The sequence below is a fragment of the Sebastes fasciatus genome, chromosome 12 (genome assembly GCF_043250625.1).
Source record: "Sebastes fasciatus isolate fSebFas1 chromosome 12, fSebFas1.pri, whole genome shotgun sequence".
NCBI lineage: Eukaryota > Metazoa > Chordata > Actinopteri > Perciformes > Sebastidae > Sebastes > Sebastes fasciatus.
The window spans coordinates 22747882-22763967 of NC_133806.1; the positions used below are offsets into that span (position 1 = coordinate 22747882).

General features: G+C 39.9%; 1 protein-coding gene and 1 long non-coding RNA gene across 2 annotated transcripts in view; one reads left to right on the forward strand and one right to left on the reverse strand.

Moving 5' to 3' along the window:
• Window positions 1–16086, forward strand: part of cdkal1 (CDK5 regulatory subunit associated protein 1-like 1) — a 270114-nt gene that overhangs the window by 239562 nt on the left and 14466 nt on the right. Inside the window, exons 13-14 of the mRNA XM_074654216.1 lie at window positions 3770–3853; window positions 8897–9061. Of these exons, the coding sequence (XP_074510317.1) occupies window positions 3770–3853; window positions 8897–9061 (249 nt within the window). The remainder of the gene's footprint in view (window positions 1–3769; window positions 3854–8896; window positions 9062–16086) is intronic.
• The window catches only part of LOC141779406 (uncharacterized), a 110684-nt gene that overhangs the window by 10483 nt on the left and 84115 nt on the right, over window positions 1–16086 (reverse strand). The window contains exon 4 of the long non-coding RNA XR_012596285.1: window positions 11382–11476. This is a non-coding gene — a long non-coding RNA (uncharacterized LOC141779406). The remainder of the gene's footprint in view (window positions 1–11381; window positions 11477–16086) is intronic.

Genomic DNA, 16086 nt, shown 5'->3' on the forward strand with positions numbered 1-16086 from the left:
ATAATTCAAATCCACAGTTCTCTCATTATCCTTGTTATGATGTGGATTAATTATCAATTAAACTCATGATCCCACAAATCTGTAGTGGATCTGCTGTGTATCACGGGATGTTATTCTCTGGATGGTGAAGTAAATAAACGTCTCACTGTGCAAAGACAGACACATACGCGGCTTGTTTGGTATTCTGTGACGTCTCTCAATAGCTGGAGTAAATACAAATCTAAATGCAGACTCTCTCACACGTAGATATGCAAGCAAAAACCAGCAGTCACACGAGCAAAGACCAACACATACGCTGCATACAAATACATACACACATACACAGCTCATGGTGTGGGGCACAGAAAGTGTGTGCAGCTCATGAACTTTTCATTTACTGGATTCACTATATTCTCATATGAGTCTTTGGTCTATGCTGGGGTGTGTTCATGCATGATCATCCTCTTATTTCACAGTTCAATCAACACATTAGGATATACCTTAATCCCAGATCATTGCTCCTCGCTGGTTGTTTAGGGGTGGATTAGCTATTATTAAGTCGGGCAGATCCATACAAATTCACATCATACACATCTAGCTTTCAGTTCATACAGATCTGGTGCACAGTGTAAGACTGAAAACGAAATGAAAATTGTTTTTGGTAAGGTGGAGAGCTTAATGACTTGCTGATCACCCTGTACCCACATTTTCTGCGTGTTTGCTGTAGATCTAAATTGCGAGCGAGAATCTGTAAATAAATGTTTTTTCTCCAAAGTAATGCAACTTAAAAAAAAGAAAAAGATTACGGTCATGGTTCTGGTTCGTGGTTAACAGAATGGTAAAATCATAACGAGCGAGTTCTCTATATTTCAAATGTGCTAAATTCGATGTTCAATGAATTTGCGAGACGCTGGCTCACCGTCGCCATGTTGAGAGGCGATAGAAATGCTCCCGTATTTAGCACCTTTAAGTATTTTTAAACTGTTTTTTCTTAAATATATGTACAATACTGTGAAATGAGTCTTCATTCATATGCTAAAGATTTTAGGCTCACAGCAGAGACATCTGTCTTCAATCCAAAGGAGCAAACAAAAGGCCCAAATCAAATGTTCGCCATCCAATAATAATGTTCAAAGGATATTTTTTTTCCAACCTCTTTTTCTGAAAATTGCTCTGTTTGCAGGAAACAGTGATTTATTTGGTCTCTTTTTAAGTCTGTCAGCATGCCTGTGCAGGTGCCGTCTGTGTTGGAACACACACACACACACACACACACACACACACACACACACACACACACACACACACACACACACACACACTGTAAAATCAGTAAAAAAAAAAAAGGGGAGTTATAGTGGAAGGAAGAGAGGTATGAACAACAAAGAAAATGCCCCGAGATAGGAGAGAGGGATGGAAGTAAAATGATATGGACGGGAAGGAGGGAAGAAAAGAGCGCAGATGGGTGTCTGCGAAAATGGAAACACCCTGAGCAACGTGTCAGAGCCATGACTTCTAAGGCTCTGACATATTGCTAAGGAAATGATCAGTCAGCACAGTTTTACAGCGCAGGGCTCATCACTGACAGAGTACAAATGCAAATACTGCCCAGTGAGCCTGCAGGACACTCTGTTCCCAACGTTTTCAACTATATATGGCTGATATTTAAAATATTTATGCTCTGAATTACTGGCTTGGATCTAAACTTTCTGCAGTGGTTCCTTAAATGACAAAACCCTTAAATAGCACAACATTACACGGACATTACACGTCATGAGGACGCATTTTAGCTTTTTTGCGTGTCATTTGTACGCCGCTGTTTGCGAGTCATTTGTATGCCACGCAACAAAACTATGGTAACGTCCGCAGCTAGGTTTAGGCAACAAAACCACTTGGTTAGGTTTAGGAAAAAACATCATGGTTGGGCTTAAAATAATTACACAAACTAAGTGAAATACGTACGAAACAACGTAACATAACTACGGATAATACGTCACAAACGTCACTCAACATACAACTTAACTTGCAAAATAAAACACCAGCCTCGAACACCGGTCTCTTGGTTAGAAGTTGTATTTCTTAGACCCATCCACCTCACCACCCGCCCACCATAAGCAGTCTTTTTCGCTTTTTATTCTCTCATTAGCTCTGAGCGCAGCATATTTACGTGGATGCATTTACATTGAACTCAGTGCAAACTACATGCCGTACAAACGACACGTCAAAAGCAAAAAAAGGCGTTCTTATTGCACGCTAAATGCCTTGCGCATTATCGTGGCATTCATATGCCTTTTTGTGCGAACGGGCTGATTGACAAGATCATTGGCATGTTTTTATAAGCCAAGATGCCATGGCAAACTAAACGTGATGTTTATTTAGGGAGCAGCAGATTTGAATGTGCTAAATACACCCAAGATGTTCATCAATCAGGACACTGATGCATTAGACTATGTTAACAACAAAGTATTGATTTTGTCCATCCACAGCGATGTAAAACGAAATGAATGTGGATCCAACCATGAAGCGCAGTCAAATATTTGTAAAAACATGAGTTGTCAAGATACTTGTTCATGTAGGACAAATGAGAAAAGATATTTCCTTTTCTGTCGAAGTCAATCTTTAGGTGGTTTTATTCATGCCCGCAGTATTTGGAACAAAACTTTTCTGTTTTCCTTCTTTGAGTCAACAACATGCTTGTTGTACTCTCCGTCATCGTGTCCCATACAACATTTCTTGATTGGGAGGCCTTGTTATAGTATTTGATTTTCTGATTTCCTGAATAGTCTGTTTTCTTTAAGCATTTTAATTGTATCTGCCGTCCTCTAGCCTTGTGGAGGTTTTTTATTTATTTATTTTTTTTATTCAGTTTTCTTTTTCAGCCAAAGCGCGAAAACTGAAGTGTCTCGGGAACCTTGAGATTGTAATTAAATGGTGAACTGCACTAACAGAAAATGTGAAAAAAACATGAAAGAGCAAAACTTTGATTGAATTGGGATCTTGTTGAATAGAAGCATATTGTATGACCGAGGCAGCTTGCTTCTGTTGAATTAAAACCAAAGAAGATACCCGGCCCTTATACACGGCCTGTGTATCAAAAGCAGTCAACTCATAGCCAGTGCTTATCAGAATCAGAATCAGAATCAGAATCAGAATGGTGTTTATTGCCAGGTGTAAGAGGTATACACTAGGAATTTTCTTTGGCATTATTGGTGCGAGACAAACTGTATAATAACAAAAGAATAGATAAAAACAAAAGAATAGATAAAAACGTTAGAATAAAATAATAAAATAATAAAAAATATATATATATATATGGGCACTAGATACTCATGGATATCTACTGTACATAAGTTAATCATTTTACAAGTGATCTGTTTCAATATGCAATGAAACAAGGTGTTTCTGTCAGCAGTCATAGAAAAAGAATATTTATGCAAAATGTATGCACCCTTTCTGACTCACAAGCGCATCAATGGCAAGAAAAAAAGTCACTTTTGACTGATGTAATCCGACTAAACCAACCAGAAACAGATGCAGAGATACAAAAGAGAGTAGAGAAGAGTCAGAGAAATGATTGCCAGGGATATTTATCCTTTTTGTTTTGCTTAGGTTATGGTCATCAGCATATGGCTGAGGACATGCACACACACGCATACAGATGGCCACGTCTATAGATGAAAACTCATTTGCACAAATGCCGCATGAAGGGCTGATGTTTCATTAGTCAACAAACTTGTTTGTGTTTGATATTTGTTGTCTTAGAAAATGTTTTCTCTCTCACTCTGTGTAGGTAGGAGAGAGGCAACATGTGTTGGTGACAGAGGAGTCGTTTGATGCCCAATACTACGTGTCTCACAACAAGTTCTACGAACAGGTAAGATCATTGTTATAAAATGCTTTAATAAATGACTCCGGTGCATACTCCATAGGGCATATGTGGTTCTCACCAGCACATTTTTACTTTATGGGTTATATAGCACATTCACAGCTCATGTCATTTTTCCGACGGCCCATTATTTCAAAACCACAATAGTTTGAAAAATGTCCCATTGGACCAAATGCCCATTTGTCTGACAGCCTATTATCCCGAAAAACAAATGTCCATTTCTCCGAAGGCCTATTGCTCCGAAAATACAACAAAGAGAAGCACATGGCTAATTATTATGCAGAATGATGTCACTGGACCTTCCCGGGCGCAATATTTTTTTCCTACAATTGCGCAGGCATGACCCGCCCTACTCTGCCTCTGATTGGCTTACCCTGATATTCATACCCTAACTCTAACCAATCTCACTCCTCATGCCTAAACCTAACCAATGTAAGCAACAAGTACTAGCCAGACTGCCTGTCTGTTATCGGATATTGTTAGCGCGATATCTTAAAAGGTTAAAGACAGATTTTAACATGGGCCAAGGATAATGCTGAGGGAACATGGGGCTGACCCCCAGGTCACAGCAATTTAAAGTATACTAATTCATTTAGATATTTTCCAAAGTAAAAGTCCCTAGAAGTGTATGATTCAACTTTTTCCCCATGGTCTAGTGTTAAAAAAGTTAACAAAAATTGCAATAAATCGTAATATTGAAACACAATACTTAAAAAATCGCATTACATATCGAATCGGCTCCCAAGTATCGTTGTAGTATCGAATCAGGAGATAGGTGTATCATCCGATTCTTAGTTGCAGGTGATTACACACTAATGAAAACATAGTAATTAATGTTATATTCCATTTCTGCTAATAGATCCCTGGAAATGCTACACACTGTTCCTTTAACTTAAGAGATAATGATAATTAGTATTTTATTATTTGTTATCCAACATTTGGTGATCAAACTTATAATCAAACTAAATTGCACTGGCTGATATGGACATGAGCATCTGCTGGACGATTCAGCACGCTGGATGTTTGTTGACACTGTTGCGTCGGACGGATCCTAAAATAGTTTAGAAACCATCAGAAAACATACAGTGAAAAAGCAGTAAATTAATCTGTGTTTGATGAAAAATGTTTGCCGTATGTGAAGCTAATCCAACCCTCCCTCATTTTCACACTTAGTAAATCAGGTCAGAAGCTTTGCTTTGCATGTCACAGAGTACTCACAGCAGGTGTCAGAAGCTTAAGCTTGTATTGACTAAAGTAGGTTAGCTATAACATCACACGTACTCACAAATACACACACACACACACACACCCTGCGGTGGTCATGAGAGCATTTGGCGGCTGATAGCGGCAGTACTTTTTGCTTTTTTTTTTAACTGTACTAACATTAAGGTCAGCCCTAAAGACATGAACATTCCATCCTACACACACATACAGCTGTTCACACACACACACACATCCGCATGGCTTCAAAGACCCTCTCTCAACCTGTGAAAAATTCACTTTAAAACATCTTCAAATAAATCAATTTCTTCCTGCTTTAACCATCATCAGAAACATGTTTGAAGTTATGCTTTTTATTAGCAGGGAGGGCAGGGGATGGTAATAATTTTTCCTCCCTTCCACTTTCCTCTCCACCCCGCCTCTCCTCCTCCTTTGCACCTCCTTCTGCAGGCTATAAACTTAAGTTACAAGTGTCACTCGGTTCATGTGTGTGCTGCGGAGTGCACACTCCTTCATGCATGTGTGCATTTGTGCATATGCAGGCATGTGTGTCAGTCGACTGTACTCGAGAGGAAAGCACGTTGACATGTTTGATGTTTTCCCTCCCCCTCTTTTTTTTTGGGACATTAAGTATTTGGCATGTACTCCTAAATCACACTCTGACTTGAAAAAAAGAGCATGAAAACACTATGTACCAATATGTTCCTGAATCTGTTCCCCCAAGGGATACACCCCCGTATCATGTATACTGTACGTCTACGTCCGCAGGACACACAGACACATGCAGTACACACATTTATAGAGGTCTGACTCACATTGCGAGTTGTAGTTTGAGAACTTCCTGTCATTTATTTCCTCACTTGTGTACATATACTGTATATATGATTATTCTAAGAACTCAATATTTATTTTTGGTGCTTTAATCTAATCACACTTGAAACTTGAAGGTTAAACTTCACTGTGCATCTCTCTGGATAACAGCAACCCAAAGATTTAATAAAAAAAAAAGTAAGAAAATGGAGAAAGAGAAAAGCAAACAGAGCAGCTCAGTAGGGAGTATCGCGGTGGTTGAGAGAGAAATACGGGGAAGTTAAGCATCAGGAAAGAAGTGAAAAGAATAGTGGGAGCAGAAGAAAAGGGACCGGTGGAGGTGGAGAGGGGGATGCGTGGGTGAGTGGAGGGAAGTGGGGAATAAGGTAGGGAGAGGTGTGAGTGTGAACAAATGGCCTAGTTTCACTTTTACACCATCAGATGGATATCTATCCTGACGGGTATAATAGGCACCCAACCCACCTGTGTGTGTGTGTGTGTGTGTGTGTCTGTTAGTGGCTGAGTGAGGAAGTAGGAGGGGGGGGTTTCCAATGAAATCGGACAAGCTCTTTCATCATTTAATCACCCTGTAATGGGCCTCAAATGACCCTCACCTACACACACTCTCACACACACCTTCCTCCCCCACAGCCCTGCTGTTCTACCTCTCTGCTCTCAGCCTGGCTACCTGTACACACGTACACACACACACACACACCCTCACAGTGGTCAGAGTGTCGAGCAGCAGGTGTGTTGATTAGGCAGGTGTGGCGCTGGCTGTGTGTCTGTCGGGCCTGTTCTCTATCTCCTATCATATTCCACCAGCTGGATAAAGAGTGACAGATTAACACTGAGCCAGGCTTACTCCTGCCATCACAGCAGCAACCCTCCCTCCACCAGTTCACGTGCTATTTCTCTGCCCAGTCAGTAGCTCAGCCCCGCAGAGTCGTGTAATGGTTAGACAGACCACCAGATGATCTGAGTCAGCATGCAACCACCCTGCCTGAAGTGTACTTGGGCAAGACATTGAATCCTCAGCAGCTCTGAGGCTGCTGTTTCTGCTGACCCTAGGTTAAATAAATCATCACATTATTATCATCATTAATTACCCGGACTGGGACGATACACCTATCTCTGAATTCGATGCTATCCCAATACTTGGGTGCCGATTCGATATGTATTGTGATTTTTAGGTATTGCGATTCGATGATACACTTAGATATTACCACTAGACTATGGGAAAAAAGTTGAATCATACGCTTTTAGGGAGTTTAACTTTGGAAAATGTCAAAATGAATAGAGTAAAAATGTTTGATTTTCAGAATGTACGTAGTCAGAGATGTTCTAAAGTCAAATACTGTATATCAGTCATTGTCAGGCATTATTTATTAATTTTTTTTCCAGCAACCCAAAAATCAAAGATGAAGACATTTCGGTAGTGGTACTTTCTTTTTAATGTATAAGGGACATGTAACATGTTTTATACTTCTGGTGAATACAATCCAATCAATCTTTCCATATATGTATTTTGTATATACAGTTCTCTTTGTTAACACCTTATTTTGAAAACTGGAACTTAACATAAATGTCAGTATACGGGTGCTCTACAGTTGAAGCTTTGGCAGATTTGACTATGGAGATGCGAGTGACTGCTGGCTTGACCGCACGTTAATAATACAATAACGTTTCCTGTCCATGACAGTTAGCATGCAGCTTTAGCCATCATGTCCAGCTCTGCTTTTCCTGTCAATGTGTGAAACACAAAGTGTTTCCATACTTTACTGTATGTGTTTACCACTTTGGATTTAAAATGAGAGGGTGCAGGTCGTATCCACGCAGACCCTCCGCCGATTTCTGCTCTCTCGGTTCGGCTCACTGTGGTTTGTTTTGGTTTTGGTAATTGACGGATTCGGAACAATGTGACGTCACGTTACTCAAATTACAACAATAAAAGCGGTAACTTCCTTCAACCTCCGAATAAGACTCAAATGAAGCAATCATATCGGTTCTGGCATTTTAAAAAAAAAAAAAATGCAAAAAAAATCACAGTACAGGTGAATTAGTTTTTTTCCCACCCCTATTAATTACACATTGTCTTTAAATTAAAATATAAAAAGAAATTGTCAGTGCAGTGTCAAATAGTTTTCCATACATGCTCAGCAGTGTTCAAATCATAAGGTGAGGGATCCAGGGAGTCTTTTTCTTCCACTTGGGAAATAGAAGAAAGCATAGGATGTTATGAAAGAAAGCCTTTACTTTAGTTGTGACTACAGTTTTAAATCCCACCAATAATCAAAACACCAATCTTTCTATTTACAACAGAGATTGAATCTGAAGCCAGAGCGGGCGGAAAGAAGTAAATCAGTATTCTAACAGCAGCGAACAGCATACATCATTGTCTGTCTGTCAACTTTGTGGTTTAGTTTGAAGACTGTTTTGAAAGGAATAGCATTAGCATATGATCTTTATTTACAGGGGTAAGTCATTAAGAACAAATTCCATTTCACACTAGGCCGTAATTACAACTCTTTGTTTTCTCTCCCTTCCTGCTGTGATCAGCCGAGATTTATAGTTGCCATGGTGAAATAATAAGACAAACCAGCAAATCCCAGTGGTTTATCTCACAGCTGTTGCCGTAGTTTTTGACCTTGAGGGCTTCCATAAATGGAACTGAAAAACACTCAGCCCTGTGTTTTTTTGGTAAGCAGGCAGGGACTAGCTAAATAACAATGTGGAGGAGGATTTGGGAAAACAGTTTTTGAGCAGCAGTTAATTAAATAAAAAGAAATAAACCGGGACACATTTGGAATGTTTACGTTTACAACTGTGAAATGGTCTATAGGTCTGCCTTTCTGGATGAATAACTCTCATCTCTGGCCACTAAAATACAGTCACTGCTACAATGAATGAAATGTTGAATAATGATTAATTGTGGTTCTTTTTAAGGGTTTTAAAATGTGCAGTGACATCAGTTCTGACGTGTGGCTCCTGTGTTTGCAGGTGCTGGTGCCTAAGAGGGATGAGTTCAAAGGGAAGATGATTGAGGTGGACATCTACGAGGCAGGAAAACACTTCCTGAAAGGCCGACTAGTAGAAGACAGTAAACCCTTCACTCCCTCCATTGCTGCACCACTTCAGAAAGGAGAGGTGTCTGGCCTGATGCAGGTAAACACACAAATACATGCACACCGCATATATATATATATATATATATATAAAACATAACATAACATTTTGCGCTATGCTGAGTATTGTGATAAGATATATTGCGATTATTTTTTTTCAACTGCAAATTATGCAGTTTGTCAACATGTTTTATCTAATATGATAGTTTTCACTCTGATCATCTCAGTTCATTTACATATTTTGAGTTGAGAGTTCAAGGGGGCAGTTTTTCCTCACCAGAATTTAGCGTTACTTTGGAGCGTTATTTAGCAGTCTTGCCTACAAGCCATCATTGATTCCTTATGTTTTCTACTTTCATTTGATACCAGTATCTTCACTCTAGCTTTAACACTGGGCCTGCTACAACCTCTGAAAGACAGAATAGCGACTGTCGGATTTTTAAGAGGTTAATGGTTATATCATAAAAGACAGATACTTGACGTTGGTGTATCGATACAATATTGCCACGCAAAATATCGTGATACTATGCTGTATCGATTTTCCCCCCCCACACCCTTTCAGATAATAGTTAAATCACGCCTTGAATCATATTCCTTTCCCATGTCCCAATGGGATGCTACAATGTTGCAGTACAGTAAACGTTAGTAAAGTGACATCAAAATAAACACACACCAACATAAAACTACAGGTAAATCATGATATAAATGTGAGTATATGGAATGGAGACTATAAAGGAAAGGGATCCTGAGTAAATGACAGGTACACAGGTTAAAAAATAATTTTCAACTAGAGACCATCTTGCGATGGAATCACAGCAGCCGCGACGCCAAATCAGGCCAGGTGTGTATTAATATTCATTGACCTCAGATTAAATTTTTTTTTTTTTACACAAAAGTAAGTTTTGTGTAACTGGTTTTAAAAAACAAATAAACCTTTTTCGTGAATTTGTATTGAACTATTGAATCAGAAGTGCCCCAGAAAATAATGTCACACCAACAAGAGTTAGCATGGGCAGCAGAGTACGTTTTTTGGCCAGTCCAAGCAGGATGGATTTTTCACTGATACGATACGAATATTGTTTTTAGTCAGAGGGATTTAGAGTCCAGTGTGCTTTGGAAGTCGCTTTAGCTGCTAGCGTTAGCATTATTCACCTTTGGTTGGTTGTTACTCTCCATAACTTAACAGTCAATGCCCAAATCTCCAGCTCACTGACTCGTTTCAGTTCAATTTCACACTGAATTTTGTTTGCATCTGTGGTTGTCTATCGATATAGCCACATGTCTGGCTCTTGTATCAATTTGTTACACCTCTAACATTAAGGGAATTAGTGAGGAGTTCAGTGCAGGCTATATTTAGCAACTTTAAATCAGTGCACATGTTTCCACCAGATGTGTACTCGTCTTTTTCAGGACCTATCCTACATCTGTCAAGCTCTCGCTGTGTGTTCTTTTCCTTATCAAAACTATAAAAGTTGTGTTTACAACAGGCTATTCAAATTTTGTTCAGTCAGCAAATGAATAAGGTGCGTGTGTGTGTGTGTGTCCACATTTTTAATCCATTCTCGCTTCTGCAGTTTGTGGAAAAGCCCCAGTGTATCAGGCGTGAGATAAGTAATTTAAGATAAGCTGTGGCTGGCTAAACTGTCCTCTGTCTTCCTTTACACCACACACACACACACACACACACACACACACACACGCACACACACACACACACACACAGACGGGCACACGCGCGCACACACACAAACACCATGTTAATGTATCTGTTTCACTGCATGTTATTTTTCACTCTGACTAGCTGTAGCTTATAGCTCAGGACATGGAGCCACAGAGCAGAATATGATACACTTTCTAATTTCACACTCCATCAGCCTTTACTGCCAGACAGAGAGGGAGGGGAAGAAAGGAACAGACAGAGACATGAGAGAGAGAGAGAGGGGGACACTGATGAAGAGGAAAGCAAGCAGAGAGAGGGAGAGAGAAATGGATGGCAGAGAATGAGATAAAATGAAAGAAAGGAGAAAGGTTTCACAGCAAGCAAAGCGACACGTCACTCCGCAATGAAAAGTTCAGCAGCGGGGACTAGACCTTGTAAAACTAGTTGCCTCATAAAGTCTGCAGCCCATCCAACACACACACTTACAATCGTTTCCCCCACTTACTTTCACCCATACTCACACTCTTTCGACGTTCTTCGACAGTCTTACACAACACGCCAGGGCCTTAACATTTCTAGGGTTGATGTAACAACGCGTGCACACTCTTGCACATAGGAGACACACGCAAGTCACACTCTTCATATGGTTATTAACACGATGTTTCTCACACACTTTGTCTGGTACTTATACTGTAAATACCTTTGTCTGGGTAGTTCCTTATGCCAGGAGGAACATGGAGGTGAAGTCATCATCTTCATCCTCAATGTGCTGTCGAAGAGAGTTCATGCAGAGATCTAGAGTTTGACAAAGAGGGAGAAAAGAGTGTCACTAATAGATGAAGAGGAAACATAATTACTTCGTGTCTGTTTTACACTGTGAATATTTTAATAATTTAAAGGTCCAGTGTGTAGGATCTTGCGGTATCTAGCGGTGAGGAGATTGCAACCAACTGAAGCTTCTCCCATGTGCCAAGCGTGTTGGAGAGCTACAGCGTCCGACGCAAAAACACGAATGGCCGTCTCTAGAGCCATTTGAGGCAGAGCCAGTGCATAGAGTATGTGTGTATGTGAGTGGTGAAGCGTGAGAGAGAGAGAGCGGCGGCGACGGCAGCGAGTAACGTTATCGACTCCGACTCAAGCAGGAAAAGCAACAGTGTTTGGTTTGTCCGTTCTGGGCTACTGTTGAAACATGGCGGTGCAACATGGCGAACGGAAGAAGAGAAGCGCCAAAGCGAGTTTATACAGTACGTGTTTTGAGGTCGGAAAAGGACGGTCAAACTAGCCCCCACGTGGTTTTGCGGTGCGTGTATATACAAGGCATTACGGTAAGAGCGTGTACGAACTGATTTCAAAATAAAAGTGACTTTCCGGTGAATGTCATAAATAAATAAATACAAATAAATAAAAGGTGAATGATTATTAAATAATAAATAAAATGAATGATAATTAAAAAAAAAAAAAAAAAAACCTCCCCCAAAACTGCATTTCAGAGAAAAAAATGATTTCAATTAAGTGAATAATTAGTCAAACTTAATAAGAATACATTTCAAAGACCAATCTAACTTCAGTACGACAGTACACCACCTCAGAGTGTTCAGATTAGTTTGCTAGAATAATCACGCTAGTATGATCATACGCATCAAAGGGTTAAATCAAACAGTTATGTCATTTTAGAGACTATATGAAAATATCGAGATATATATTGTATATCGCGATATAGCTTAAACGTATCAATATTATGTAAAAGCCATATCGCTCAGCCCTACAGTAGTGAATCTGGATTTGAAAAAAAAAAAAAAAATGTAATACTTGTCTCTGCTGTCCAAAGCATATTGGCAATTAACATATTGTTATATTAAGTGATCTCCAGTGATGCTGCTGATGATCTGTAATCCGTAGTCCTTGACCAGCATTGTCGGCTCTTAATGACACCGGAGTGGCACTGGAGCACAGTGCTAATAGATAAGTGACCTAATGGCTTGGAAACACAGCAGTGCACTGCAAGCTACACACACACACGGACACACTTAAAGCACGGCCCTCTGGTATGTTGTGATATCCTCGACCGCCGTGTGTCCAGTATCTGTATTTGCAGTTATTATTATTATTATTATATGTGAACAGCTCTGATTTGAAAATATTCATGCACACACATGCATTCATTACAGTCTGGCACTGGAATATCCATGTATGCACGCATATGTAAGGATATGCACTTGTATGCACACACACACACACACACACACACTGGTGGCTAGCCTATACATATTTGAAGACCATCTATTTTCTATGAGTCTCTGCGTGAGTCCACCGCACACTGAGCGGAGTGTGTGTGTGAGATGAATGAATGATTAGGGAAAGGCAGATAGATGCTCACCCCCATGTCTTGCAGCAGAGTCTATAATTACAGGCTTTTGGCAGAGAGCGAGAGGAAAAAACAGAAGAATAAAGGATCAGGGAGGAGAGAGATTGCAGTGATGAGGTGCATGATAGCTGAGTAGCTGATAGAAGGGACGGAGTCTAGGCTTTTGTCGTTTCATCTAAGATGCAGAGGAGCGTTTTAAGAGAAAGTGAGAAAAAGAGAGTGGTAGATAAGTGGGTGATTGGTTAGGCAGAGGAACCCACTAAGGTCTGTAATGTCCATTTGTCGGAAAAAAGGAACAAAGTGAGAGATCTATCATTTCTGAGATGGAGAAAGAGAGAGAGAGAGAGAGATGATTGCACACCAGCCAGCAGGATGTGTGTGTGGGAATGAAGCAATATGGCCGGATGGATGGATTTATAGAAGAGTGACACGTTGATGGCTGCTGGAAGGATGGACCTGAAAGTGGACAGATAGATATGGATGCATGGATGTGAGGCTTAGATGATGGCTTAGATGCACACAACTGATGGATGAGCAGATGAATAGATGCATGGATGTGTGAATATATAGACAGGTACAGGAATTATGGATGGATGGATGGATGAGTAGTGACCGAGGAAATGGATTCATCGTGATCTAATGGCACACTGCTCTTTGTCCTTGTGCAGCCCAACATTCATTCCTTTGTCCGGGGGGTGACATGTTCATTAAAAGGCTTTGGGGTGTTTTTTTTGCCATTCCATTCCATGAAAGGGAGAGAAATTTGCTTTTATTGACATGAATGACATCTCTTCTTCTTGTTTTGTCTTTCTTAGTCTCTCTCTCTCTTTCTCTCTCCATCTGTCAGCCATTCATTCACAGAAACAGCACTTTCCGCAGAAGGGGAAGGACAGTAATGAGTCTTTTAGTGGGACACAATAGCAGAGAAAGCACTCAACAGCACGGTGGAGGAAAGAAAAAGAGAAAGTATCTTCACCAGTCCTCATCCTCAGATGAAATTAAATGATAGAGGGAAAGAGGAGGGTGTGTGTGTGTGTGTGTGTGTGTGTGTGAGTGAGTGAGAGAGGCCAAAAAATGAAACGAGTGAAAGAGAGAGAGCAAGGTAGACGGAGAGATCAGGAGACAGAAAAGCAGCTTGAGTGCCACCCAATAATCAGTTCTTTTCACAGCATACTTTCTCAAGGAGACCGAGAGAATAGGAGAGAGAGAAGAAAACAGCTCTGCTCCTTCCACTAGACAGCAAATTGACAGTTGGTATGAAAAGCAGAATAGAAAAAAAGGAGAGAGCTGAGAGAGGGAATACGAGTAGTGAACAATGTCCCTCCATGACCACAAATTGACAGAAAAACAAAAAAATGGAGGTGAATCTCAGCTGGAGTATTACATTTCTTTTTCCCCTTCTATGTGGCTGGTGTTCTTGGTTTTCCCAGCTTTCCTTGTGTCTTTCCTTCTTTTTCTTTATATCTTCATTTGTTTCTTTCAGTGTTTTCCTTTCTATTTGTGTTAGGGCTGAACAATGAATCAAATATTTATCGCGATCACGATTTTGGCTTCTCACAATTTCATGAACATGATGAACTGCGATATTGTCATTTAAAATGCGTGCTCCACTCACAGAAAACTCTGCGGCATAAATCAAGACATGAAGACATGCACTGTCAATCAACCGCCTATCAGCCGATTGAAGCTGGACGTTTTCAGCAGTCTCATATTCATACAGTATATCCAAGTTTTTGCCGGTCGCACACACATGTGCAGCCGCCACATGATGGTTTTACGTCGGCACACAGCGGCACTGTCAGTAACGTCACACACACAACATGTTTATGTTGTGGAAGTTCATCAGTGTGAGTGAAGGAGACATAAAGCTGTAATTTGTAACAACTGCAGGTTCAAAATAAGCTGTGGAGGTACAACTTTAAAAAACATCTGGAACAACTAACTTAATCAGAAACTTATTATATTGTAATTCATTCCCACGATGCTGCTCAGAGTAATCACAGTGACCGGCTCGTCTGCCGACAGCAGGGAGCACATTATGGTGAGTTCAAGCTCTACTCAGTAAAAATGAGTATTGGGCGATGGCAAATTATTACTGTATCATGATGCATTCAAATGTAATCTTGTAAAATGTAGTTTTTGGCAAGAAACTTGAAGAAATACAGTTGTTAAAAGGAGATGTTTTCACAGCAATATAAAATGGATAATAGAGAGAGAAATATGACCTGTTTAACTTCCTAACAGTAGCTCTAAGCAGATTATAATACATAATAAAAACTACTAATGCCAAGATTTTTTTTAATCAAAGCAAATATTTCATTAAAAATACAATAACGTATTTCTTAATCATTTGAATTATGCAAATAACCACTATAGATGACAATAACAATGTGAAAGGATCACGTTTAGAATTTCTGATGGTTGGAATGTAGCACAACATGGAAGTGAAAGCAGCGCTCTGTTTATTTAAATATGAAATTGCAATAAAAATATTTTCTCCCTAAAATCTATGAATAATCGTGTTAACAATCGTGACCTCAATATTGATCAAAAATAATCGGGAATATCAATTTGGCCACAATCGTGCAGCCCTAATTTGTGCCTTATTTCATCATTTCGCTTACTACTTTTCTTTCTTTTTAACTCTTGCTCCTTTGTCCTCACAATTCTGTATTAATCAGTTCATCCATCTCATGTGTGTGTGTGTGTATTTTACTTGTTCGGCGTGAATGGTTGGCAAGAAATATAATATAAAAACACACACCGCGTGGATGTGGTCAATTTAGAATAGTTGTATATTCTAGTCCAGGCTGAAAGGATTGGGATTGCTGGTATTTTGCATCATAATGCTTACAGAACATAAACACAGACACACACTAACAAACACTACAGGTTCATTGCTAAAACAAAGCTTATACACATACACACACACACAGACTCTTGTACACACACATTTATGTACACATATACACCGACGCACAGTCCCCCCCCTGGTGTGCATGGCAGACTCCTACTAGCCGCAGGCTATATGAGACACAGT